The sequence below is a fragment of the Alosa alosa genome, chromosome 22 (genome assembly GCF_017589495.1).
Source record: "Alosa alosa isolate M-15738 ecotype Scorff River chromosome 22, AALO_Geno_1.1, whole genome shotgun sequence".
NCBI classification, from domain to species: domain Eukaryota; kingdom Metazoa; phylum Chordata; class Actinopteri; order Clupeiformes; family Clupeidae; genus Alosa; species Alosa alosa.
Window position 1 is genome coordinate 10,163,114 of NC_063210.1, and position 27,080 is coordinate 10,190,193.

Below are 27,080 nucleotides of genomic sequence, written 5' to 3' on the forward strand. Positions count from 1 at the left end.
GTGTCACTCCAAGAGTTGTCCATCATTTCAAACAAGAGAGGAAAAAATACTAATGATAAAAAAAATAAGGCACCACCACGATCCGCCATCACCCTTTTGGGGTTAGTGTTCCTATAGGGTACACAGCGCGGCCTCCTTCTGCTAAGCCCTCAAGTGGGGTTCCATCACAGGGGACCAGCCTCGCCACCCCTAACATCAGTCTTCGACCGGGGGGTGTGCTGGGAGGAGAGGAGTGTGGGTCTGCGTTTGACCTCCATGGGCCGAGGGGAGACCATGCGTTGGGTCTGGGTGTGATTTTTGGGGTGGGGTGAGGGGGGTTTGGGCAGGGGAGAGGGGGGCGGGGGTGGGTAGGTTCAGGTGTACTCGGACTTGCGGATGTAGTTGGAGGGGACGTAGCCGCGCCGGCCCCCGGTTTCGCCGAGCCACCACTCATTGTTGCCCGTCATGTCGTGGAACTCCAGGATGCGGATGCGCTCATTGGCCGAGATGCTCATCTCGTTAGCACAGCGAGCACTGAAGGGGTAGAGGGCATAGTAGATCTGGGGAAGAAAGACATACAGTATACAAAACATCAATACTGGACAAATAGTTCTGCATTTTGAAGTACAGGGGTCGGACAGAAAGAAGGCAACAGGTGATATTTTGAACCCCTTATTTCCTCCAATGTTTAGACATAAATTAGAGTCCCAGTGGTACACAGATCTAATATATATTTTATATACACTGCAGACATCAAGTATATGAAGTAATAACTAAGATGTGCCTTTTTTACTGATCTGTGCAAATGTGTGTGTGTGTGTGTGTGTGTGTGACTTCCAAAGAGGGCACATTTTTGGAGTTGTCAAAGTTTAAAGTCAAACTAGCTTTGGAAAGCTTAAAGCGATGGTTCAGAGTAATTTTACCCTAGGGTCCTTTGCACCATGACCCCGAGCCAAACACCCTCCCAGAACCCTGGTCGAGTAGCGCTGTCAGAAACGAATGAGTTTCTGCAGTCGTAATGGTACCAACTTTTATCTCGTAAATTACCCCACTAATATTGCCCTGAATGGTACGAAACTTCTACAGTAGTACAACTATGTTCTTTACTCATTAAACGAGGCATTGAAAAGTTTGTAAATACACCAGGAGTTTATTTAAATAACATTTGCCTGATGGATGCTACCATCTGCTACTATACCGCTGCATCGACGTTACTTCCGTGATTTGGGAAAAGCCCGTAAAAGTCCTGGCAGGAAGCATGCATAAGGATGTAGATCCAGGAATGCACTACTATGTTGTTCGTAGTACCAGATTGCAACAATGATTAGTTAACACCAAGTTGTAAATACTGTTGATGTAATCGCTTCCTGCCAGGACTTTTACAGGTAATTTACAAGATAAAAGTTGGTACCATTATGACTGCAGAAACTCTCCGTTTCTGACAGCGCTACTCGACCAGGGTTCGACCAAGGGAAAACAGGTTCTGGGAGGGTGTTTGGCTCGGGTCATGGTGCAAAGGACCCTAGGATGAAATTACTCTGAACCATCGCTTTAACTCAGGACGGAGGGTGATCCTCGATGAAAGAGACCGCCGGTTATTTACAGTAACAGTGTTTTTATTATTTTATGACTTTTTTATGAAGCACATTATAGTAATCATCACTTATCACTCTTCAGTATGTCTGCATTTTAACCAAAAAAGGCACATTCATTTAGTTTGGTTAGTGTCAGTGACAAGTATTGATTTATGAGGTATTTCAAATTTCATTAAATCCATTTCAATAACTCACTAGCATTAGGTGATCATTTCTCAATATATTTTCACCCAAGTCATTACTGCTCTGGTAAAACTGCAGCATATGTATTTAGAGCTGAATGGTTCTGCCTTACCTGGTGGCCATCCAGCTCTGGGTCTGCCTCTGCCTCTGCCTCTGGCTCACTGTACTCCTCCGGGGGGTACTGAGAGCGCCTCTGGGGCACCCCACCGTCCCGGTTCCGTCTCTGGTGCGAGCTGAAGGCAGCGTGCGACTGGCCGTACCTCTGCGACGTCTCTAGCCATGACGAGTTCCTGCTGGACGAACAAGAGTCTGTTTCGGAGGAGTCTGAGAACTCCCTGTGATTGGTCGGAGTGGCGTCCAACGAGTCCCTGTGACTCGTGGGGATCCTGTAAGACGAGGACGAGTCCGAGGAGTATTCCCTGTGATTGGCTGAGTTTCGGTAGCGTGTCTCGCCGGCCAGTTCTCTGTGATTGGCTGAGCCTCTGTGGGAGGAGTCCGACAAGTCTCCCTGATTGGTGGACTGGCAGTTGGGGGAGGGGTTGCGGCGGGAGGGGGCAGGGTCCTGTGAGGGGCGGGGGTGTGAGTGGTTGGGGGTGGCGCGGTGGTGAAGCTGACTGCGGCGGTCTCCTGGTTGAAGGTCAGCGTACTGTTGCTGTTCTGCCGCGAGAAGACGGGAGATGAGCCACCGTAGCCGGACTCATTGGACGACTGACTCTCAATGGAGACATCTGATTGACTCCTGCGTGGGTTGTAAGGCTTCAGGAAGGAGCTATACACAAAGCCCTTGGTGACTGTATGGAAAATCAAAGGAAAAACGACAGCATGAATAAAAATATTTTTTCATATGAAAAAGCAATGTGGTGCAGTCAAAACCTACATTTCAAAGGAAAGCAAAACTGGCGGTTCAAATCACATGCAGCAAACAATACCCACCCCCATTGTCGATGAGCCAGCGATTCTGGCTTCCCATAGGGTCCTGCTGTTTGATCACGCCTACAATGTCTCCCTCGAGCACGGACACATCTAGGTCCTGCGCTGCATTGAAGTTGCGCTCAGCCTGGAACAGCTTCTCTGGGCCATAGCGGGCTAGCAGGCCCGCCCGATGCTCATCCGTCTGCAGTACATAGTTAGGCTGCAGCAAGAAAAGAAACATGGGAAAAGTGAGACACAAAGGAAAGTAGGAGAGAGGCCGCACTATGCATATATACTCTTTTATTTGACGCGTTTCGGCGTGTACCTTCTTCAGTGTGCAGGCATTTTTGTCACACACTGAAGAAGGTACACGCCAAAACGTGTATGTGCAAATAAAAGAGTATATATGCATAGTGCGGCCTCTCTCCTGCTTTCCTTTATTTATAACTATCCAGGCCAGCACTCTTAAAGTTTAAAAGTAGACAAATTGAGTAAAGCCTGCTCCTATCCTCACTAAAAGTGAGACACAACAATAGTGTATAGTAAAGTATAGTAAGAAGGTAGCTCATTCCAAAGCAAAACAGAGAAACAAAAAACAAACTCATTCTCATATTTGTCTAAAGCATATCAATTAAATTGTTCCATATCAGATATGGTCGATATCAGATATGTTTCGGGGACTTTTGTTGGGACGTACCGGCCCCTGCAGCTGCTTCCTGGAGGTCTGCTTTTCCAGGGTCTTCTTCTCGAAGGGCTTGCGTGCTGTTGGTGGGGGCATGTTCTCGGGGAAGAAGCTGAAGTTCTGCAGCAGCTGCACCACCCGGCTGTGCTCCTCCTGGAACAACGAGATCAGGTTCCCCTCTGTCCCACCGATGCCTGAGAGCTGCGGAAAACACACAATCAATTAAAAACCTGGTTCACTTCCTGTCATCTCCCCCGACCCTCCTTTTCACTTGTTTTCCTTCTCTCACTCCGTAAACCCCCTACTTTTCACCTATCTACTCCTTTATTTACCTGTAGCATCTGTGAAATGAGTGAGTGTGAAATGCACATGTAAAACCTTGAAGAATTATGTATCCTGTATGTAATCTTGTCTCCATCTGCCCTGTAATCCTTTATCCCTCTCTCTCTTTCCCTCTCTCTCATTCATTCATTCATTCATTCATTCATTCTAAACCACCCACCCAACATCTTTAGCAGTGGCTGCAGCTTGCCGAGCGAGAGGCATACAAAGTCACATCAGCGCTCTTCTCCTCTCTATCATTTCACTCTTTGCATTTGCATCTTTCCCTCTCATCCACCTCACCCCCCCCCCTTCCCCTCTTCCTCACCTGTAGCAGTGGCTGCAGCTCGCCGAGCGTCAGGCGCGTGAAGTCGCGCTGGGCCTGGGCGAAGGCGCGCACGCAGCCCGTGAACAGCTCCTCGGCGGCGCGCTGGAACTTGGGCAGCTCGTCCAGCAGCTGGGCGTTGAGCGCCTCGTAGTTGTTGCGCGCCGCCTGCAGCTCCTCCTGGGCGCGGCGCTCGCGCAGGCGCTCCGAGCGCTCTTTGCAGTTGTCGTAGTCCAGCAGCTTGTCGAAGCGCTTCTGGATGAGCTTGTGCGGCCCGGCGAACATGGAGAGCAGCTGGTTGAGCGGCTTGATGACCAGCGTCTCCGTCCGCTCTTTCTGCACAGGTGAAATCGAGAAAGGAAGAAACAGAGAGAGAGAGAATGCAATGACAACATCAGAAGGACAGAAAAACAATTGACTAGAAAGCAGAACGAAAAAGACACATCAGAGGAACTGATAGTCAGAGGCTATAATGACCTCTATCCAAAGGCAAAGACAGATATGCTTGTAAAAACTACAGCTTACTGTCCATGCTAGCTCTATGTAGCTAACAGGCATTTTGCAAAGAACAACACTTACAAAATCAGTGAACTGCTTATCACTGATGCAGCGGTGAGCTCTCTGGAAGCGCTCAGGGTCGGGGTGGCTACGATCGGTGTAGATATCACAGAAGCTGATGGCAGCCAGCACCTTCACAGAAGCCGACTCCTGTAAAAGAACAGTGTCCAGGATGTAGCACATAAAAATGTTCTTATACCAATTACTATGTAAATTGACATTGTATCAGGGAATCTGGGGAAAACGTTTTATTAATAGCTCTGGTTGGTGTTTATAAGGTTTTACATGCCTATTCATTTGCAACCTCACTAGTGTGAGACCTAGAGGGTATTGTTTTTATTTGAGAGTTGCTTTGGACAAAAAGCATCTGCTAAATTACATAACCATAACCATAAAGTTCACAGTGCTGCTTTAATAGTTGAATCTAGTGCAGCTTGTGCAGTGTATGCTGGGACTTGTTTACTTGTTCTTTATTTGTTATTTAAGTGTTCTTACCCTGATGTGCTGCAGGTAGAGAGAGATGTCCCTGATGAATGATTTGATCAGCCGCTCTTGTAACCTAAAACGTTTTTCCGCCTCATCAAAAGCCTCATCTTTGACCTGCAGTGAAGAGTACAGAGAGAAGAAGAGAGAAAGAGAGAAAGAGAGAAAGAGAGAGAGAGAGAGAGAGAGAGAGAGAGAGAGAGAGAGAGAGAGAGAGAGGGGGGTCAATTAAAGAGCTCAATGTTTCTTGGCATGACCGCACCAGTGAAAGGTAATGCCTTGTGGTTGCTGCTGTGGTGAGGATGGGTACCTGTGGGGAGATGCCTGTGAGGTGTTTGAGGTGACTGCTCACACGGTTGGACTTCTTTATGATCGAGTGCATGCTCAGCTTGGAGATCTTGTCAATGAGAGTGTCTTCGTCTCCTTTACGGTACTTTACCACTGTTGGACACAAGAGGGCGCACTATGGTCAGACCAGCTGCAATAGGGCCTAATAGGGCAATTTACTGTGGAAATAATCATCCTAAGTATCATACTCAAATCAACGGTTAACGATTAAGTGTTAGCAGTAATTTATATTAAACAATAAAACATGCCTCATGAAAAACAATGCTAGGTGCATTCTTATTGTTTTTCATAACTACTTCCTTATAGTCATAAAAACAGCCATAAATCTGGCACACAGAAACACACACACACACACACACACACACACACACACACACATAGAGAAAGAGAGAGAGAGCGAGAAGCACACACACACACACACACACACACACACATCTTACCCAGGTCCTTCCTCCTCTTGAACTCGTTGATGTTGACGTTGATCTCCTTGATGTGCTGCACGGCTTCGGTGAGCTGCTCGCGGTCGTGGTGTGACTCTGGCGTGGCGTTCAGCAGCTCCATCAGCAGCAGAGGGTAGCGCATCACCCTCTGGACCGGCTTGATGAGGAACGAACCCAGGTTGATGTAGTTTGTCTTTCCCCTGCAAAAGAAAGAGGGAAAGAGTGAGAAAGGGAAAGGATCAAAATAAAAGGAAAGACATGGCCTCAGTTAGACTGCCAGGTTATATGACTTTGATAACCTCAGCATCAAAAATCCACACCAAGGACACAAACTCTCGCACCTAGCTCACAGAAACTTGAACACCCTTTGAACTGTGTGAAACTCAGTCAAAACAAACAAAAAAAAAACATTTCAGTCTAAACAAAGGTCTACCATTTTAAAGAAAAACAAAAACACTGCAATGGCCTGGCCTGAGACTGAAAGTAAGACTAGAACATACTAATACCAGGATTTGTTGGACAAAAGGGTGTTCAGAATTTCTTGAGAGGCATCAGCAAATGCACAAATAAAAGGTGTTGCAGCTGGGTACAAATGCAGATAGCATGTCTGCTGCCAGTATTGGTGGAGACCATGGAAAATGAGATATTTTGCAAGAAATAGACAGTTGCAGTTAAAGTAGTTACAGTAGTTGTGTGGACATTTTGATTTGAGATCCACTGTTAAAAGTGCATCAAAGAACATCAAAGTAGGAGGGCACAGCCAATCAAAGCTTGTGGTCCTCTATAAAATTCTATAAATCCCAAGTTCAACAGCCAGTTCTTCAGGGAGGGGAGAAAAACACAGAGTCATGAGAAGGCACAGCATAAGCTCACTTAACCCAAAGGGAGTCATGGTAACATTAAAAGACACACACCACACAAACACACACACCACACAAACACACTGAGCGTCGCAGAGCACACAATCCCCTTGACCGCTCATGGGATGGAAGGAGAACAAAAACAGAGAGAAAGAGAGAGTGATAGATAGAGAGCTAGATAGATAGATAGATAGATAGATAGATAGATAGATAGATAGATAGAGATAGAGAATGGTGTAGGAGGAAGAGCAGATTTGGTTATGTTAGCGGGTTAGTGAGCATGCTTGTCAGGTGCTTCTCATGCGGAGCCTTTGGCTTTGGGAGGACTTACCACTCGCGATACACCGCTCTGCCAGGTGAAGGGAGGGCGAGAGAGAGAGAGAGAACACAAAACAAATGCACAGTGTTTAATGACCTGAACTACAGTTCGTACTAGCGCCTGTCAGTCGAATTCATAGCTAAACAACGCCTGCATGAACACTCCAAAACCTACTGGTATTCAATATCAAGACCGACAGAGCAACAGGGGGATACGAAGATCAACCTTGGCAGAACAAGATGAAGGGCTTTAAAAGGGCCAAGTTGACCAAATATGACCATTGAGCAAAAAGAACCATTGTGTTTTACTTGGGCTCTGAACTTTTTACAAACAAGTATTTGTGATGTGGATAGACAGTGTTACACAGCACACCATCAAACTGCACATTTCATCACTGAGATCATATTGCGTGGGCTATTATCACTGGGATCTGATGGAATGTCTACGCGGTGAGCTGACATCAGCCTGACACTGGGCCAGATATCTGTGGCGCAGTCAAGTCTTCAAGGAGGGATCAGAGGGCGCCACGGTTCAAAAGACAACAAGAACTGGAGTCCACCCCTGCAAAGTTAATAAGCCACCCTGGCACCATGGCAACCGGTGCCGCTGGCGACCCACTTTTAGAGCTCCTTTATGAGCTAACCTATTGGCTTCTGGAGGCCAAATAAATGAAAGAAAAATGAACAAGTGAAAGTGTCAGAGAGAGAGAAAGAGAGAGAGAGAGAGAGAGAGAGAGAGAAATGTGGAAAGAAGTACAGTCCAACTCCTCCAGGTCCCTACCCACTCACGTGTCCTGGACTCCTGGTCAGAGCAGAAACAGTGTAACGTGATAAAATGAATGGCCATTGTCCACTCACAGACCCGGAGAAAGTGAGAATCCCTTTTCACTGACCAACACTCTACAGTCCTCAGATTTGGATCACCACTACTTCTACAATATCTAGCCAAAACAACCACACCTTAGTCTTGCCACTAAAAAACACCAAAGCTGTTTTTCAAAAACATCTTTTTGGTTCAAAGCTCAACACAAAGGATGTTTGGAGTTCAGGGTCTGAGATGGATTTTGGAGCCAAATGCGGCTTTAATTATTGTCTGTGCCGTCCAAGCTTTGACTCAAACCCTTAAACAAAGGATGTGATTTTTAGCCTGAAACAAAGTGAGGTTAAGTGGTGTTTGAGCCGAAGGGTGTGTGTGTGTGTGTGTGTGTGTGTGTGCACATGCACCTTGGTGCTGGGTGAAACCGGCAGTGGATTGGAGTAGTGGTAGGGGGGTGAAACCGGGTGAGGCACATTCTTCGACTACTATGCATCACTAAGCTCAACTGATAACTATTGAGTGTGCAAGCACACACAATCTCTTTTGTTTACTTTCAAATAATTTCCTTGCAAAATGTAATGAACACAAACAACTCAAACCTTCAAGTAACTCCCATCGGAGCAGTTAAGATTATATGAAACCAAAGCTAAGATTTTTATTTCTTAAAAGGCCTGCAGTGTCATCCATCTCAGTGTGTGTGTGCGCACACACACACACACACAAAGGGTTTACAGGGCCCACAGCTGACTATTGTCTCAATTCACTACCTACCAAGCATGACCAGGTATTTCAATACTATTCACAAATTTATCCCAACTAAGAACTACAAGCCCATGTTTTCTTTTCTCTCTCCTATATCCACAGAAGTCTCTTTTCCTTCCTTCTCATCCTCAAATCAAGTCCTTTAAATGACCAAGTTAGGGGAGTCAGTGAGACACTGTACTCCGTTTCATTTTCATCTGCTACGAAGGTCACCGCAAGTCATTGGTGCTCAACTATGCAAGAGTGTAGTCTCAGTAATAGCGACAAAAATGTTTACAGTCCTTTTTGGCTTAATTTTCAAACACTGTGTTGTTAGAAAACAAACATTCCTGTTGAACACACATGCATTTCAATGAACTTTTACATCAAAATGCATCAATCAGAGGTTATACAACTCCATGTTCTGTTACAGCGCACCTGAGAAAAAAACAGTCAGGAGTTCCTCTATGCCACTGGGTGGTACCCAGTGGACAACCGAGAAAAACACTGCCAGTCTCAGGCTGCTACGGACATGCTTCACAAACCACACCATGCACTCAACACCCCAAGTGCTTCCAGATAGAGCCCAATGGGGGTTTCCTAGGTCGGCTGTCGCCTAGTTACCTGAGCTTCTCCAGACACTCCAACACATGCTTCTGTATGTTCTCGTCCTTCTCGTAGGTCTCCAGCAGAGAGATGGCATCATCGTGGTTCTGGCAGTAGACCTTGTAGACCTCCTCCAGCTCTGTTTTGAAATCCAGGAACACTTTCCCTGAGAGAAAAATAAGGGCTCAGGTCAAACATTTGCCAAGTTGATTTGTTTCAGACTCTCTGACCAGACTAATTAAGTATTTGACGAAATGCTGGAACAACAAAATATAGACAATACTGCCAGGGACGACAAACAATGGCTCAGTCATTAGACTTTGCCATTGTATTTAATAAAGTAATGAAATTAAGGAATAGCCACTTTAACAGACCTGTTAATCCAACTGCTAATTACATCTAATGCATTCCACTTGAAACAACTAAACTTGAACTCAACACTGCCACTGTGAACAACTTGACACAACTAAAGAGCCAACACAGAGAGAGAGAGAGAGCCTGCCACCCATAGACTGTATGCTGATGAATGATATGTCCACATACTCACCAATGGAGTCGGAGTCTACAAGGGTTTTGTAGAGGCGACGGGAGAGCTCGATCACAGAGCTAATGTTCCCAAACAGACCATCAAAGTCCACATTCTGCACCTACAAATCACAAGGGACAGACCACAGAAACAACTGAAACATTTACAGCAGTGAGGTTATGTTGCTCTGATATTTGTTGTAGATCAGAGCACACCCTAAAGCAAGGAGCTCTGTCACCAAGCAACATTGACAATTTCTATTAGGACACTCACAGAGCGCAAACCAAGTGCCACCACATTTGCACAATTTAATGGGGGTCTTCAGGGTAGTAGTTTCAATTTAATTCACTTATAGAGCGCCAAAACATTACACATGTCTCATGGCGTTTTACAGAATGTTAGACAATCAGAGAAAAGAAAAGAGAAAGCCCATGGGTAACAGGGGCAAGGAAAAACTCCCTAGAATTGGGGATACATATAGGAAGAATCCTCGAGCAGATCCACGACTCAAGGGCCTGACCCATTTGCCTATAGGGTCAGTTACAGAACAGTAAGGTCTGTATACATGATAAATGCATAAGTTAGTTAGATGTAGAGAATAGAACATGATGTTTAAAGCCACCTGAGGTGTATGTTACAAGAGATGGGATAGTTACATATCCAGTATGATAATGCATGAATCCTAGTTTTAGGCTAATCCTGCTTACAGACAAACCACACTGAAACAATGACCTCTTTGGTGGAGGTGATGAAGTGTCTAGGTACCTGCTTCTGTTTGAGAGGCTGGATGATCTCCTTCACGCACATCTGCAGGTCCTTGATGTAGTCCTTCTCCGTCTGCAGGAGCTCCTCGATGACCTTTGACCTCTTCTCCAGCATCCTCTGCTCAGGATCTTCGCTGGTGGTGGCCGCTGACACCGGAGCAGAGTCCAGGGACTTTGGCTGGGTAGACAGCAGAGTCATCTCTGTGAGAGAGAGAGAGAGAGAGAGAGAGAGAAAACGAGGGAGAGAGAGAGAGAGAGAGAGGAGAGAGAAAACGAGGAAGAGTGTGAATACGTCATTGACCTTGCATAACATTGACTCGAGCTACTAAGCTTTTCAGTTCCGAACTGTCAGGTCCAGCACACAATAGCTCAACGGCAACACACTGCCACTGTAGACAAAGGCCTGGGACGCGACCAATTCCCATAAGAAAGAGCACAAAAATGACTCAGAGCGTATCTAGCCGCCTTTGATCTTTATTTCTGGACATGAGTGGGCTCTGGCAGGATAGTCAGGGCTGGGATGGCAGGGAGATTGGGGGCGGACGGTTATGGGGAGGCTGAGGAGGCGCAGGGTTCACACACTGCTGGAGTTCCACAAAGGGCCTCTGGACTTTGGCTTTTGTCCACACCACAATGGACTATCACAGCAGCCAATGCAACATGGCCACACTCAAAGAGAAGCGAGGTGGAAAAATGGGGGGTCTGGGGGCATTGCAGAGGGACCCAGTGAGTAACCTCACACAAACACACTCTCAATCTCTCTCACACACACACACACACAGATGATATTTTATGATTCCAATAAAGACATCATCAGATAATGCCAACGACTAATCGAGAAGTCAGATACATGAAACAGGAATGTGAAAATACAACACATCAACTGGCAGAAGCAGGTTGCAATCTATGCAAGGCACCACATGCTCCATCACAATGGCTCAGCATCAGTACTGCCAAGCAGCCCGCTGTGGCGAAGGCTGCCAGCCGGCCAGCTGCCTGTGGTCACTGAGAGTCGCTACATCCTGAGACGGCGCTGAGGCAGGCTGCTGTCTCTGAGGCTGCCTGCTGTCCTGTCCAATGGAAGCTGACCGCTCTGTTTTCACACATGAGGAAAGATTCAAAAAGGCATCGCTGTTACTGGCAGACCGAGAAAACTGAGATGATGTGCCACAGCTGTGCTGTGGAGAACTGTTTCAGAGAGGCTGGCTGGTTGCCTAATAGCTATAGTCAAAGAACATCCTATAATACTAGACAAAATGGCTTCAAACTATTCTAAAAAACAAAAAGCAAAAAGAGAACTCAGAAATTGGTTTAAAAGGTTATCAAAGGGTGAAGACCCCAGTCATCAATCTTTAGAGTGTTGACTATGTTTTTACAAACAGAAGATAACCCCACAGCGGAAATGTTGGACTTACCCAACAACCGCCTGGGTGCAAATTCATGGCTGCTAGTAGTAGCTTCCACAAAACTACTCCATACAGCAATCTATTGTGGTCAATATTTTTGCTTTGTTCCATCTCATCTCATGGGATGACATCATTTGTCCCCATGCTGTATGGTGAGCAAGAGTTTTAACCTTATTGCCACCTCTGCATATCTATACTTATGTATCTCTTTGCAAGTGACCTCATACCCCTGCAAATCTTTCATGTTGCTGATTCAATAAAAGAGCAATCCGGGATTAGCAACTGCACCAAATGGCAGAGTTACTGAAGAGATGATTCCTCAGCTCTGTACATATGCAACGGATCAGGGCTATAAAGGTTATGTATCAGTATGTTCTGTCAAAATAGTCTGCATCTGTGGATTCCTAATTCATTTGTAATGTAGTGTGTGTTCCACTCCAACTCGGACAGTGTGGATTCTACTATGGATTTACTACGCCTAAAATGTATCTTCTAGAAAGAGGCTCCAAAGTGGTCTTGTTATTCTCCTTATTTAGCCACCCTATTTTTTGTTTTCTCTTTCATGGTTTGTGGCCCTGTCTGTCCGTCTGTGTGTGTTTTCAGTCGGTCTCTCCGTGTCTCTGTGCTGTAGGGGGTTCTGTCTGATCCTTCCACCACCTGCCCCCCCATCCCCCCAACCCCCCCCCCCCCCCCATAGAAGGCTTAACCAGCTCCGGGTGGCTCCTCTGATCCTCTAACGTCTTCTCTTCCAACTCTTTTCTCTTCTACTCAAAACAGATTTCAGATATACTACAAAATACTTCTTTTGGAGTTCTCGCAGAGTAATACTTTACAAATACAGACAGAAAGACATGCACTCTGGGAAATAAGAGTGGGACATGAGTCACATGACTTCATGGGTGTTTCTGGGAAGGCATGCCCCCTGCTCTGGGTGCCCACGTACAGACCATAGCCCACCCTGCAGAGAGCCATGTGTTGCTACTTTTAAGGGTAACAGGACCTAGTGGTGCAACTGGCACACACACCCAAACACACACACACACACACACACACACACACACACACACACACACACACACACACAGACATGCACACACGCAAACCTGTTCTGACCCACTTCCAGTGAATGGGGATGGCAACTCTCATTGTTTGGACCTGAGCTACATGCTTAAAATTCAAAAGTAAAGATTCCATCACAATGGCTCACACAGCAGACGTGCATGCTGGAAGCTTGGCTGTGACTGGGCAGTGCTAATGGTGTGCGCGGAGAGGGAGGTACAGGTGATAAGACAACAACACAAACACACACACACACACACACACACACACACACACACACACACACACACAGTCCTGACTCATTCACTATCAGCAAATGCTCCCTCTAATCTTACGAAGTCCTGGTCTTGGACTCGATCACCTCCCTAAGCCCTTCCCTTACAGATCATGAGTAAGTGAAACAACTGTACAGCAGTATGATATGGATTCTACTCTTTTGTCTGAAAATGAGAAGTGTTGCATTAGCCAACAGTCAACAGCATTGACTTGGAGAGAGATGTTAGTGCTAATGGATGCATTTAGTCAGACAAAAGTTGTCTTTACATCACCATAGGATTTCCGTACCAGAGTAGGGTATAGCCTGGTCAGGTACTACTGTACGTGTCCATCTTACACCACTTTAACAAGACACTCTCCTGCTTCAAAGCAGGTGAAGCCCAAATGGCATGAGACTGTGTGAATACTCTCAGTGCCATATGCTGTGTGTGTGTGTGTGTGTGTGTGTCTGTCTGTGTCTGTGCATGTATGAAGGGATATGCCCTACATGTGCCAGAGCACACCTCTGGTATGTGTGCCGTGGCCTGGTGAAGAGCCTTATGGGTAATCAGCGACCGGACCACACAGGGGCCTCAGTCTCTACCCAGGCGAGTGGTGGAAGTAATTGGTCGTGGCACTGAGTTTGGTCTCTCCCAGCCCCCTCTCTCCTGTTCTCCCGTGTCCAACCCCCAACCCACAAAGCCTCGTGTGGCCCACATAGGATCCCAACAGGAGGGGAAGGAGTCCTGGGGAAGTGTGCGGCGTTGAGAGGTGGGGCAGGGTAGGGTGAACAATACCAGCAGCAGTAAACATGTTGTTTGCATACATAGCTTTCCCTAGTGTTTGTTCCTGATTTTTCATACTATTGGTCTGACTGGGTCTCTATTTCATCTGTGGTATCAAAATAACCATCACACTGTACCTTAATTGTTTCCATTTTTCTAAGTCGCTTCGGATAAAAGTGCCAGCCTAATGAGTAAATGTAATGTAATGTTCAGATATAACCCCAATAAAATATTGTGGAAAAAACTCCAACCATACTAAGGTTACTTCAGGTCCTGAGTGGAGCGCAGAGCTAACAGGTAAACACTATTGTATTTTAGCACCACACCAAATCCTGCTCTGAAACGGATGACGGCAACAATTCAATTCGCTAATAGTACAACTGAAATGCCACAGAGGAATATGTCCTCAACAAGTGCACATTCAAGTTTTCAGAGACAAGTTAAAAAGTTCTGTCACTCATCACCAGCCATTGCAACCCTTCAATATACACAATCACATACCATTCCTGTGAAAGCATGCAACTTCACACTGATATACAGTACTTGCATGTTGCAAATCATGTTTGTCTCCACAAAGGCATTCCCAAGGCTCTCTTGCTGTCTCAACAGCCGTGGAACTGAGCCAGTACCTAAATCATGTCACATGTATGGGGAAACAAAGATACAAAAGGCTACAGAGCTCTCTGGAGACAACAGCAAAGGCACCATTTTCACGCTCCACAAATCACTCCGGCTTTTCTATTCAAAAGAGCCGTGGCTAATCAAACCAAACATGACACTTCGGCCACAAAGGCAACCTGGGCGAACAGGAAATTAATGAGATCGGGACCGACGGATATGCATACTGCTACAGACGCGATTATAGCCGAAAAAGCCCAATTTACATTTAAGAGATGTGCACTGAAATTGAGGAGTGGCAGCTGAAAGGCACTCGAAGGAGCAGCACGTTCTTAAGAAGTTGGGACCATGTGCTGCAAAAAAAGTTTGTGCGTGTGTGTGTGTGTGTGTGTGTGCTCAAGATCTGCACTTTCACCCACCTGTTAGTGCATACACACATACTTGTCCTCCCGGCTGCCATAGAACACATCTCTACACGTCCCCTAAGGAACTCCGAACGAATGCACTCCTCTTCCCCAAGACGAGCAAGAGCTTTGTCTCACTGTATCCTTGTCACTCTTAAAACTCCTTGAAGTTCAGACTCCTTTTCTCCCCGCACATTTCCATCTGAATGCATGGGAACCACCACGCAGATTACCACACAAACACACACGCATGAACACACAACACACACACAGACACACAGGGTGCAGTGAGAGGCACCCACTGAAGCGCTCACAAAAGTCTGGAACCAGAATCCTGGGACTGGGTCCCATTCCCAACAACAACAACTTCCTCTATTGGCTGTTCCATCAGCTTTGACTAGAAAGTCACTAATTGGGCAATAATCACAGTGACCACTAGGAACCTTCTAGTAGGTGGTGTGTGTCTCAAACCACATACTTCCGTCAGTACACTGCTAGTGTGCACTGAGCGATTACTTGCACTGTGTCCACTTATCGATGGTTAGTATTGTCCCAATATCTGGACTATACTTAAACTAAGTACTTGAAGTGTGCAAGTATAGGTGGTTTGAGACACAGACGTGGTCTCTCATCTCAAAGTGCATGTGAGAGAGGGGAACGGAACTCTCACACAGACACAGATGCCTATTCCATGCTTGGGTGAAAATCTGGGCCAGGTTTTCTCAATGTGCCAATCACTCATCAAAGCCCGTCCCACCCGGCCTGAATTCCATTAAGATCTTAAGGATCTTTCACCAATGAGGCCTTCAGAAGAAGAAGCTCTGCATTCTCTTTGGAGGCTGTGTGTGTGTGTGTGTGTGTGTGTGTGTGTGTGTGTGTGTGTGTGTGTGTGTGTGTGTGTGTGTGATCCATTCGACAGGTGCATGTGCCAATGTATGGGCTCTGGTTCTCATTAAGACAGTGGTGTGGTATTTGGGTGGATCTGTTTGGCATCTGTTTAACAGGGCTGTTAAGTTAACCATGCACTTTAAGATGTGAGCCTCTCTCTCTCATGCATGTGCGTATGGATGAGTGTGCCAGGTCCTCAGAGAGGAGGCAGTACTAGTAGTGAGTTAATAGGGGGATTCGACTTTATGTAGCCGCCTGCAGCCATCTTAAACTGACTGCATAACGTGAATATATCTGAGATTCTGATACGTTTTCAACCTTGACGTATGCACAATTCCGTCATGGTTGAAACGTATCAGAATCTCAGAAATAATCACATTATGCAGTCAGCTTAGGACGGCTGCAGGCGGCTACATGAAGTCGAATCCCCTAATATATAGGCTCTCCCATCAGAAGAGCTGGATGGGCATCTGTCCTGCATCTGTTTGGCAGTGCTGTGCAGTTTCTTTACTTTCCTTCTCTTTACAAGACAGGTGTTAGGGCACTGAGTTTTCCAAAGTATCTTACTGGAAGAAATACTTTGAAGAATCTGGCTCCATTATGGTAATTGCATAGGCCTATTTGGTTCACCTGTAATTGCTGGTACCATTACTCAATTGGGGTGGTTTATGTTCTTTGGGGTGACTGCAGATTACTACTGATGAAAGCAAATATAATTTATCTGAAAGTCTAAGGTCATGTGCTCACAACCAGTGCTTCTAAATCACCCACCTGAAATGATATGTCTGACAACAAAGATGTAGCACAACTATAATATAACTTATATAGTCTTTGGAAAAAAGTGTGTGTTAAAAAGTAAACTCTGCAGTCCAATAAACTCATGTTTACATGTGAGGTGTTGTGTCATGTAAACCTCTACACTATGGGCCCTTATTTAGATGACAGGAAAATATTGTAGTCTTTTGAGTAAAGTTTGAATGAATCTTTCAAGATTCTTGAAAGATTGTAGTCTTTTAACTAATGACCCCAAATTAGTTAAAAGACTACAATCTTTCAAGAATCTTTCCCAAAGTCACACAATTGTCTCCTGCATTAACTAAAGCTAACGTGTGTGGCATGTGGGAAAGTTTGAGCTGTTTGTGCTTGGAATCTTGCTCATGGTATTACATGCACATAGATTTTGCCTCGTTATTAAACTAGAATTTAGACATTGCACTTTGGCTGCCATTCAAATTAAAGCCCTATATCTTTTTGTTAAATTGATCAAGAGTATAAGACAAAATTTAAGACAACATAGAATAACTTAAAATGTAAGGCAGTGAAATCCAAACCCTTCATTCTAGTAAGACTAATCAATCATGGAACTGTCGGAATGTTTGTGAAACCCAAGTGTACAGAGGAGAAAAAAGCAAGTCAGGTTTGCTTTTCACGTGTGCAGCTATGACGCCTATGTTTACTGGCCAGCATCTGCTTGCTGAGCTGGCTCTGTGGAAATGTTTGCGTATCGGCCCGGTGCGTCCACTGAGGTCACGCTCAGTCTGTGTGTGCGCTGCACAAAGTTCACCGGCAGAATGCCCTGTTTCCTTGGCAACGGCTCTAGCCGGGCCTCAGATATCGCGCCAAAGCCTGTTGAGTGGACAGACAGATTGACCCCCCCCCTTCCCCCCTTCCCCCATACACCTCTTAAGAGGCCGGGAGAGAGAGAGCAGCCAAAGCCAAAGAGTAATGCCAGTGACTGTGCCTGGAGCCGTGTAAACCCTCTGGCGGCTTTGGAGCTTTGAGCGTGACTTACAACTGCATGTAAACATTACCAAGGAAGAGGAATTCCGACTTTACAACGGGAAAAACTTTACAACTCTTTACAACTTGTTTCAAAGCCTCCGCATTGGCTAATCTAGAGAGATCCAAAAAAACAGAGGCTGTTCTCTTCTGTTTTTGTTGTTGTTTAATGTGGATGGTTGGCCTAGTTCCCACGAAAACCCTCAGCACACACGCACACACAAACACACACACACACATACACACACACACACACACACACACACACACACACACACACACACACCATGCCCCCAAGCTGAACATGATCCTGCTGGCCAATTAAAATAAAAGTGGCACATCTCATCATCACGTCTACTTATCGCCTGCAGTTTCAAAGGTCTATAGAGGTCACATTCCAACTCTCCCTTTGCCCTCCTGAGTCAAACTCATTGTCCAGAGCCATTTTCATCATGAGTTGGGTAGCCAGGGTGGACACACGCCCAATGGGTGTGCATTCCTCCGAGCAAACTTAGCCCATTCGATGCGTTCACTCCAAAATATCTTCCACGTCCACAACTCGAGCAACCAGAAAAGTGCACCCTGTCAGCTGAGGTCGGTTTGGCATGGGGAACGCGGAGAACGGAGGGGTGGTCATTTACTCGCCCACGTTCTCCAAGCAGCAACAATTACAATGGAGCACGGCCAGAGATGAGCTGGAACGCTGAGGCTAGACCGCCCAAGATTGTTAAAAAAAAAAAGTATAGAAACTTCTTCAAGACGCTGCCCCGATTCTTACACCCCCCCCCCCCCCCCTCTCTCTCTCTAGAAACTTTGAACATGAGTGCCACGAGACTTCCTGTGACAGCCCTGCGGTTAATTTTAGACAAATTGTGACCTGTGTCTTTTGTTATTGCCTCTTGAAGTACGTACTGTATGGGGGAGAACAGGTTGAGTTGGTCTGGCCGGTAAAGACACACAGACACACAGGAGGGATGGTGCTCACTGATGACTAGGGAAGACTGTCGTCAAAAATAAACATCAGATAGTCATGGCTGTGGCTCTCTGTGCTCTGCCACGTACCACCACAACACCCTCAGGAATCCAGCTGGGCTGGTCTTCCCTCTCACAGAAATCCCACCTCTCATAGAGAATCACAGAACCATTTCATGGCTAACATTCGGAGAGAACGGTGATACATATACGGATAGGGAGAACAGTGATATGTATAGTGACAGTGATGCCGGATTACGTCTCACAGTACGCAGTACGCAGTCTATCAATATTTGAATATCTCAACAAGGACCATATTTTCCAGACAGCCTCTATTTGTAATTCTTCACAGTTCATTATCTACAGTTTATGGCACATACAATTTTACAAAGTGAGCTTGACAAATCGTAGCCTTCCCATTGCATTAATGCCATGTTACAGTATGATCTCATGCATTAAGGATGTAGACTCTGTGTACAGTCAGTGTGCCGTGCCTTTGTTTTGGGGTGTGTACTGAGGCGTATCTGCTATTGACCAATAGTGTAGAATTTGCATGTGAGAAGAGTGGGTCAGGCAACAATTGTGTGCAGTCCAACATCACGCCCCCACCAAACTAAACTAACCCCATTCTACCATCAAGACCTCTCCCCCCACACACACACACACACACACACATGATCACGCTCTCACACACACACACACGCTCATGCTCACACACACACACACACACACACACACACACACATGCTCACGCTCACACACACACAAACACGCTCACACACACACACACACACACACACATACACACACACACACACACACACACACACACAGCAGAACAAAGGGAGCCCCGTCGTGAGGGACGTGGCAGTGATAGATGGTCCTCTCTGGCCCCGGCCAGGCCCTTTCACTGGCCTGCTACTGGGAGGGTGGAGATTAAAACGAGGTGGCCCTATCTCCCACATTCATCTGCTCCAGCCCTCTACACACAAACCGGTTGCATTTTAAGTCGAGACAAGCCACCACAGATTTATGAAGGCTTTTAGAAGCAGTTTATAGCTTTTGAGCGTTAGTATTCTCTCAGCAGTTACAATGAAGTTGTATTCATGCTGAAGGAGGACTTGAGGTTTTGAGCTAAAGGCCTGAAGCTGAAGCCAGCTAATTTTCCTGAACGAAGTATGGAGGTACATATTCACCAACGACACTTCATGATCAATCAACTCACGAGTAGGCGAGATATTCTAGAGGGGGCAAAGATGTAAGCCACAACATGATTACAACGAAACCCTGGGAAACCCTGTTCTCAATTCCTTCAGGCTTTTTTCCCCCCTGAATCAGTAATCGGGTGCCGCTAACACACAACTTTCCTCTTTAAATATCATACACCATGTCTTTCATTAATTTTAATGAATAACAATATATTCACCACTATGGTCAAGTGATCCTTGAAGAGCAACATATTGGCAGCTGATGTGTTTATATGGGGTCAAACTGGGTCCAGCTTAAGTACGAGAGTGCGCGTGTGGTGGCAAATGGTGTTATGGGTAGCATGCCAATGTGTATGTTATTGTGTGTGTGTGTGTGTGTGTGTGTGTGTGTGTGTGTGTGTGTGTGATTGGCTCTGACCTACATTAGCTGGCTAATTCCCGGCTCGGCTCGTGACTTGAGCCTTTTGTCTAGCAAGCTGGCCCTTGACTTAACGGTGCTGGAGGGCCATGCCATAGGAGGAGGGGAGGGGACAGGAGAGGAGCGGCTGCCTTAAGGTTGCCGACCTAATCCCCTCCCCAGCCCACCAGAGCCGGCAGCTGCACTGGGATTACAAGGACCAGCAACAGGCGACTCAACAGGCTAACACACACACACACACACACACACACACACACACACACAGGGGTGTGAGGGGTGTTATTAGCTTCTCCACCTGGTTGAGCAATATGACCAACTGTGCCCAACTGCATCCTGGCTAACACGCTAATGCTACTGTTTTTTTCAATGTTTTTTTTCCTCACAGTTTGCAATGTGCTGCATCACCTGTGTCTTCTGGGAGGTTCTCTCTCAGCAGTTTCCAACTCGTTTAGATCAGTGGCTCCATTCAAATAAAGCCACAGGTAAGTAATCCAATTAAGTTCTCCTGAGTTAAACAGCCCAGCCTATGGTAGCCCCGCTCTGGAAAAAGCCTGAAATGCCTTCATGAGCGGAGTCAAAAGTGTCAGCTGGTTGACAGCCAATAAACAAGCCTGCTATGATCCCATGTTTGTGTTTATATTTGTGGTGTGTGTGTGCGTGCGTGCATGAGGTTGTGTGTATCCGCACATGAGATTGGACCTCAGCGAGTGCCTGTGTGTGTGTGTCTTTGCATATCTGAGAGTATAGTGCATGTGTAGGGACATGAAAGTGTGCAAAGCTACATCCATGTTGCGGTGAATAGAAGTGAGTGATTGTGACTGTGTGTGGTTGAGTGGATTTATGATTGTGTGTGTGTGTGTGTGTGTGTCAGGGTGGAAGTCGCTTATCTTTAAAAGATGACCTCACCTCACACCCTGTGCCAGATTGACTCTGAGTCAGGCTGACCTGCCATAAGGTCCCACACACACACACACACACACACACACACACACACACACACACACACACACACTACTAGAAGAAACCAAACTCTCTCTCTCACACACACACGCACACACAGGCAACACCACATGGACAAACACACTCCCTCACTCCCACATATCAACACACACACACACACACACACACACACACACACACACACACACACACACACACACTGTGATATCAGACCCAGAAGCAGAGTGGGGAGGTTGGAACTCTCCCTGGTACCAGGCACGTCCCAGCACAGGCCTTCATATCACTTTGTCTTTCTCTTGTCTCCTCTTCCTCATCCCCTCCTCCTCCTCCCCCTCTTCCTCCCCTCCTCCCTTCTCTCTCCTTCCGTGCTGACACCAGGCAGAGGGATTACGCCCCAGCCACCTGCTCTACATCTCAGACACAATACTGCCAAGACGAAGACTAGCCTCCCCACGGGACGCCTCACAGCCATGGTGGACACTTGGACACCACATGGACAATAAACATAAACAAACCACCCAAACTCCCGAGAAGAGACGCTCCGTCGTCTCGACCTCATACTAGCCACTCGCGCACACAGAGCACTCATGGGACAGACTTTTAAAAAAGCTAGTTTCTTTTTGCCCTTGCACAAAGACAAAAGGACACGGTCTCGCTATTATGATAATACCGGGCACTCATTTTGCAGTGGGAAGGGCGCCAGGGTCTGGTCAAAGAGCTCTATGTTTGTGGACTGCTAGGGAATGTGGACAGACAGGATTTTCCTTTTTTTCCCATCCAGCCATACATAGAACACTGATAAAGTCAAGAATAATAGGGCTCAAAGTTTGTCTGAGGTTTCTTAAGTGCTCAAAAGAATGGTTTAAAAACATGCATGATCTATTGGTGCAGTGCTACAGTATGCTGGTGGTTGCTATTTTGAAAGTGTGCACAGAGCACAGTCAACAAGTCTGTGTGTGCTGTTGTTTTTTTAGGCTGATATGCTATATACCTGCTCAGACAGAGTGCTGTCATGATGCCAAAGCAAACATGACAGCTATGAGAAAGAGAGACTGAGACAGAGAGACAGAGAGAGAGAGAAAAAAGAAAAAAAGAGAGAAAGAGAAATAAGTGTGAACCGAAACCAGATAGACTGGTCTCCCCACCCCTCTCTGCCTGCTTTCAAGTTCACCTTCCTGAGAGAATCGACAACACAACTTAGGAGTCAGCAGGAGGCCTAGACATGCGTGTTGCTACCCTGCGTGAGTAAGACAGTCTAGGAGACAAGAAAGAGAGAGAGAGAGAGAGAGATGGCACCTTAAGCACTTTCACCACACTTCCTGCATTGATTACTGTCCCTGAAGGTTAGTGATAGGCCAATGAAAGGTTTGAGCTTGAAAGGTGAGGCAAGAACAGGACTGATAATGATCAGTGGACTTGCTAGCTAAGGCCTTTTGTGTAGGCTTCCCAATTAGTGCCCTGGTTTGCAGCCTTCGGAGGTTGCCTAACTCTGCTTTGATCCTTTTCTGGGGATGAAAGGCCCACTTGCCCTGTTGGCGTTTTGGTTTTACCTGCTTTCTGTTTCCGGGTGGTGGCGAATTCGGACTTCCGGAGCGCGCTGGGGGCGGTCTTCCTGTAGAAGCTGTTCCGGTCCAGCGAGTTGGTGTAGCAGGGCTTCCGCAACCGGCCGCGTCGCTCAGAATCGCCGTCCGACCGTCCCGAGCCTGGACGTGGCGCATCCCAGCCGTCTGGGTCCTGGCTGTCGCTCCGCTGCCGGGTCAGGGTGACCTGGTCATCGTAGGACCCCCGTTCCCGTACAGCCTGTTTGGTGTACTTGACGTCCTGTTCCGTCCATTCCTTGGTGGTCTTCTCCCTGTTGTGGTCGTCATAGTAATCCTCACGTGCACGCTCAGGTGTTGCAGGTGCTCTGAAATCCTCCAAGTGGTCCCTGCTACTCCTGTCCCCGTCCCAATGGTCAAATTCTCTCTGTCTGTAGTGGTCATCCTCTCGCGAGTCATAGCGGTTGTAGTGGCCCTTCTCCCGGACTTCATAGTGGTCCAATTCTCTCTGCCTGTAGTGGTCATCCTCTCGTGAGTCATAACGGTCATAGTGGCCCTTCTCTTTCTCATAGCGGTCTTTTTCCCTGCTTTTACTCCTGTCCCCTTCCCGATAGTCATAGTAGTCCTTGTCCCTACGCTCGTAGCGGTCAGCCTCTTTGCGCTGATATCTATCTTTTTCTTTATCGGCATAATATTCGTTCTCTCTAGCATCCCCACACCGGTCTCTCGGATCATAATGATCCCTTTGACTGTAGAGGTCTTTTGGCCTGCGCTCATAGTGGTCTTTCTCCCTGTGGTCATAATGGCCATCCTCTCTACGGTCATAGTCTCTGTCTTTCTCCCTATAGTCATACCTGTTCCTCTTTTTGATGTCACTGTGCTCCTGGTATCTGGAGTCACGCTGTTTACCTTCCTTACGGTCATTGTGCTCATCTTCTCGCGGGCTATACCTGTCCCTGTGGTCGTGCTGATCGTAATAGTTCCGACTCCGACTCTTATAACGGTCCGTGTCCCGTCTGTCGTCTCGGTTTTGCTCATAATAATCCACTTTTTCGCTGCCATAGCGGTCTTCATTCCTCCTACCGCTGTACCGTCCTCTGTAATAATCCTCCTCGTTTCTGGAGTCGTACCGTTCGCCGTCGCTGTACTCGTAGCTCTCCTGGCACCTTAAGTCCCTGGGGTCGTAGTAGCCCGGGTCTTCCTTGCCCTCATAGAAGCAGTGTCCGGCCGGCCACTCCTGAGGTTTCCTGGGCTGGTGGTACACTGCCTCTGGGCTCTGGTAGAAGTACTGCTCCCTGGGCTGGTGCTGTGGCGACTCCTGTGGTTGTGGTGGTGGTGGTGGAGGTAAGGGCTCCCTCTGAGGAATCCTGTCCCAGTCTTCGTACTCCCAGCTGGGCTGCCGGACCCCGTTGCCCGGCCTCAGGTACGTCTGGTACTCCCAGTGCCCGGGAGCAGGCTGGAAGCCCTGGGGCCCGGTGAACTGCAGCGGCTGTGGTGCCTGCATTGGCATGGGCATGTGCATGGGCATGGGCATCCCGGGCATGGGCATCCCGGGCATGGCCATGGGCATCCCGGGCATGGCCATGGGCATCCCGGGCATGGCCATGGGCATGCCGGGCACGCAACGCTCCCTCTCCCAGCTCTCGCTCACCAGCTCCTCCACGCTCTTGCCTCGCTTGAAGGGAGCGCGGCCGCAATCCCAGGGCCCGGTGCCAAATGGGCCGGGATGGCCCAGAACCACCTGGCCCTTCATGATGTCACTCTGTGTTGACACTGTTGACGCTGCTTCCGTCCAGATAGGTGCGCCGCTAGTGTTAGCATTAGCATCTCTTGCGCTCACATTCCAGGACAGAAGAGTTCCCGTGTGGACTACACCTGTTAGACATGCTCTCTCTGCTCTCTCTCTCTCTCTCTCTCTCTCTCTCTTTCTCACTCACTTGTTCACTTAACTCACTTGCTCTCTTCCACTCTCCTTCTCTCTTTCTCAATCAGTTTCTTCCTCTCTCTCTCTCTCTCTCTCTCTCTCTCTCTCTCTCTCTCTCTCTCTCTCTCTCTATCTCACTGTCTGTCACACTCGCTCCATACTCCACAACGGCTGCCTAGACAGAACTGCCTTGCTATGACGCTCTGAGCGGTGAGAAACTCAATCTTTCCCCTCCCTCCACCCACCTCAGCCAATCAGAGGAGAGCAGAGAGAGTGGAGGAAGAGAAGGAGGGGTGAAGTGGGAGAGAGGGAGGAGGCAGGAGGCTCGTAGGGTTAACTATTGAGTGAAAGAGTCACATGAGTGGTGGATTACAGCAGCCCGCTTCTGGGCTCGCAATTGGTCGGAATGTGTGTTTGCTTGAAAACAGGATGACCCTGGCAGATGCCCCCCTCTGACACACACACACACACACGCCTGCTTTCCAGCAGAGGAAACAGTCTTATCGTCGCCGCCACTGACAACCCCCTTCCTTCCAAACTTCTCAGAGGTGTTTTAAAGTCTTGGCACGGTGCCACGGACAAAAAAACCCACTTCCACCCCAGTGGAGCTTTTGTTTTTCCTGCTATTTTTCCTCCGCAGTTTCCAGTTTCTGTTGGACTCTCAATTTTCCAGCATCCATTACCTGACCAAGTCCATGCACTGAACTTTCAGATGCTAATGCACCAGTTAGCGCCAAACATAGTCTCCCTGACACTGCAATCATGAGTTGACTATCAGGCTTCTTTTTTTTCTTTTAGGAAGGTCCTCAGCCTTTCTAAGGATCTAATTAGCATAAACAGTCTCTAGAAAGAACCTGCTTGCTGGGTTGTAAACAGCACATGGTAACTTGTTTGTCCCATTTCTCCCGACAGCCAATGTGGAATGACAAAGGCAAGCTTCCCATGATTTGATTTAAAGGGCTGAAGGGGAAAAAAAAAAAAAAAAAAACGCTTTCATGTTTGCTCAGAGGAACGACCTGGGAAAGGGTTGGACAGAGGCCGATTATTCCAGAGCGTACGGCCCAGTGGCGAACGTGCGGCACAATGAGCCATTGTTGCCGGCTGTCCCCGGGTTCAGAGACGGGGATCTTTTCTCTGTGAGAAAAACCCAGGCCTATTCAGGCAATGGGAGTATAGTATGCCACCCCCTCTCTCTCTCTCTCTCTTTCACTTTCTCTCTCTTTCTGTCTGTCTCTCTCTCTCTCTGCACAATCAAAAGACCCAATTATGAGAGGGGAGCATATTTAAAGTTCTCCCATCATGGCAGCACATACACACACACACACACCCACACACACATACACTCACACAAACACATACCAAATCACCACAATCAACATACAAACTTGCAGGCTGAAATTAAGGGTTTCGGCTGACGCTGATTCTTATGTTGCACGACAACAAATTTGTAGTCAATGCTCAGGTGGAAATCCAAGAGCCTTAATGCCCAGATTGGTGCTTTTTTCTTTCAGCTTGACCATACATTTAAGGTCTTTTATTTGTTTAGGACTTCTGAGTTGATTATATGTGTTGGATATCTCACATTACAACACACAGACCCAACCGAAACTGCCCTTGCATTTTTCTGCCTCCACAGGGACGTCAGGTGCAACATTCCTGTTGTGTAAGGCTAGGGAGAGCTCTTGCACTCTCGGCCATCCAGTTGGACCTTTATTATTTGTCACTTTTCCTGACTTAAAACAAACATCCTCTTCAGCTTTCCTGGAAGTGGTCAGTTTAGTTTACAGTACCTCGGACAGTGACAGCGAGGATATACAAACATGCGGTCTCGGTCAACCTTACCTGACTGTGCAGTGGTGTTCTGTGCAGGGTTACTGAGGGTAGAGTGGGATGATGTCTATCTGAAATCGGTGGAAGTCACACAAGTGAATCTCTGTGGGGAAATGTGATACCTCACTTTGTGGTTTGTGGTTTATCTCTGTGTCCTAGGACAGGGAGGTTCAGTGTTTGCCTTTTCTAAGACTGGATGGTGTGTGTGTCAGAGAAGGAGAGAGAGAGATAGAGAGAGAAACCGAGAGAAACTGAGAGTGATAGGCAGTATAGTAAGTATGTCTGTGTGTGCTTGTGTTTGTGTGTGTCTGTTTGTGATTGGTGTGTAAGCAGCTGAGGGAGTATGGATTCATTTGAACAATTTCTGACACCCACAGATCAAACCCTTTTAATGAGATGTACACAGTCGTACTGTATATTTCTCAAAGTTACAGACTGCATTTATCTATGCAACACCTGCGGCCTAGCCCTTGGACGTTCTTACCATTTTACCTTGCTCGCTCCAAAGGAAACAATACAAGGACCAAAAGTAACATGCTGCTAAAGCAATTTTCTCTTTAAAAACACACAGCCTGCTC

At 47.1% G+C, this 27,080-nt stretch overlaps 1 protein-coding gene across 1 annotated transcript in view; it reads right to left on the reverse strand.

The window, feature by feature from the left end:
* Positions 1-213: 213 nt before the first annotated feature.
* LOC125287934 (dynamin binding protein) overlaps positions 214-27,080 on the reverse strand; it is a 56,135-nt gene continuing 29,268 nt past the window's right edge. Inside the window, 14 exon segments of the mRNA XM_048234020.1 lie at positions 214-539; positions 1,870-2,348; positions 2,351-2,548; positions 2,691-2,889; positions 3,367-3,552; positions 4,001-4,333; positions 4,577-4,705; positions 5,051-5,155; positions 5,349-5,479; positions 5,827-6,026; positions 7,018-7,035; positions 9,187-9,334; positions 9,716-9,815; positions 10,460-10,659. Of these exon segments, the coding sequence (XP_048089977.1) occupies positions 354-539; positions 1,870-2,348; positions 2,351-2,548; positions 2,691-2,889; positions 3,367-3,552; positions 4,001-4,333; positions 4,577-4,705; positions 5,051-5,155; positions 5,349-5,479; positions 5,827-6,026; positions 7,018-7,035; positions 9,187-9,334; positions 9,716-9,815; positions 10,460-10,659 (2,612 nt within the window). The 3' untranslated portion in view covers positions 214-353.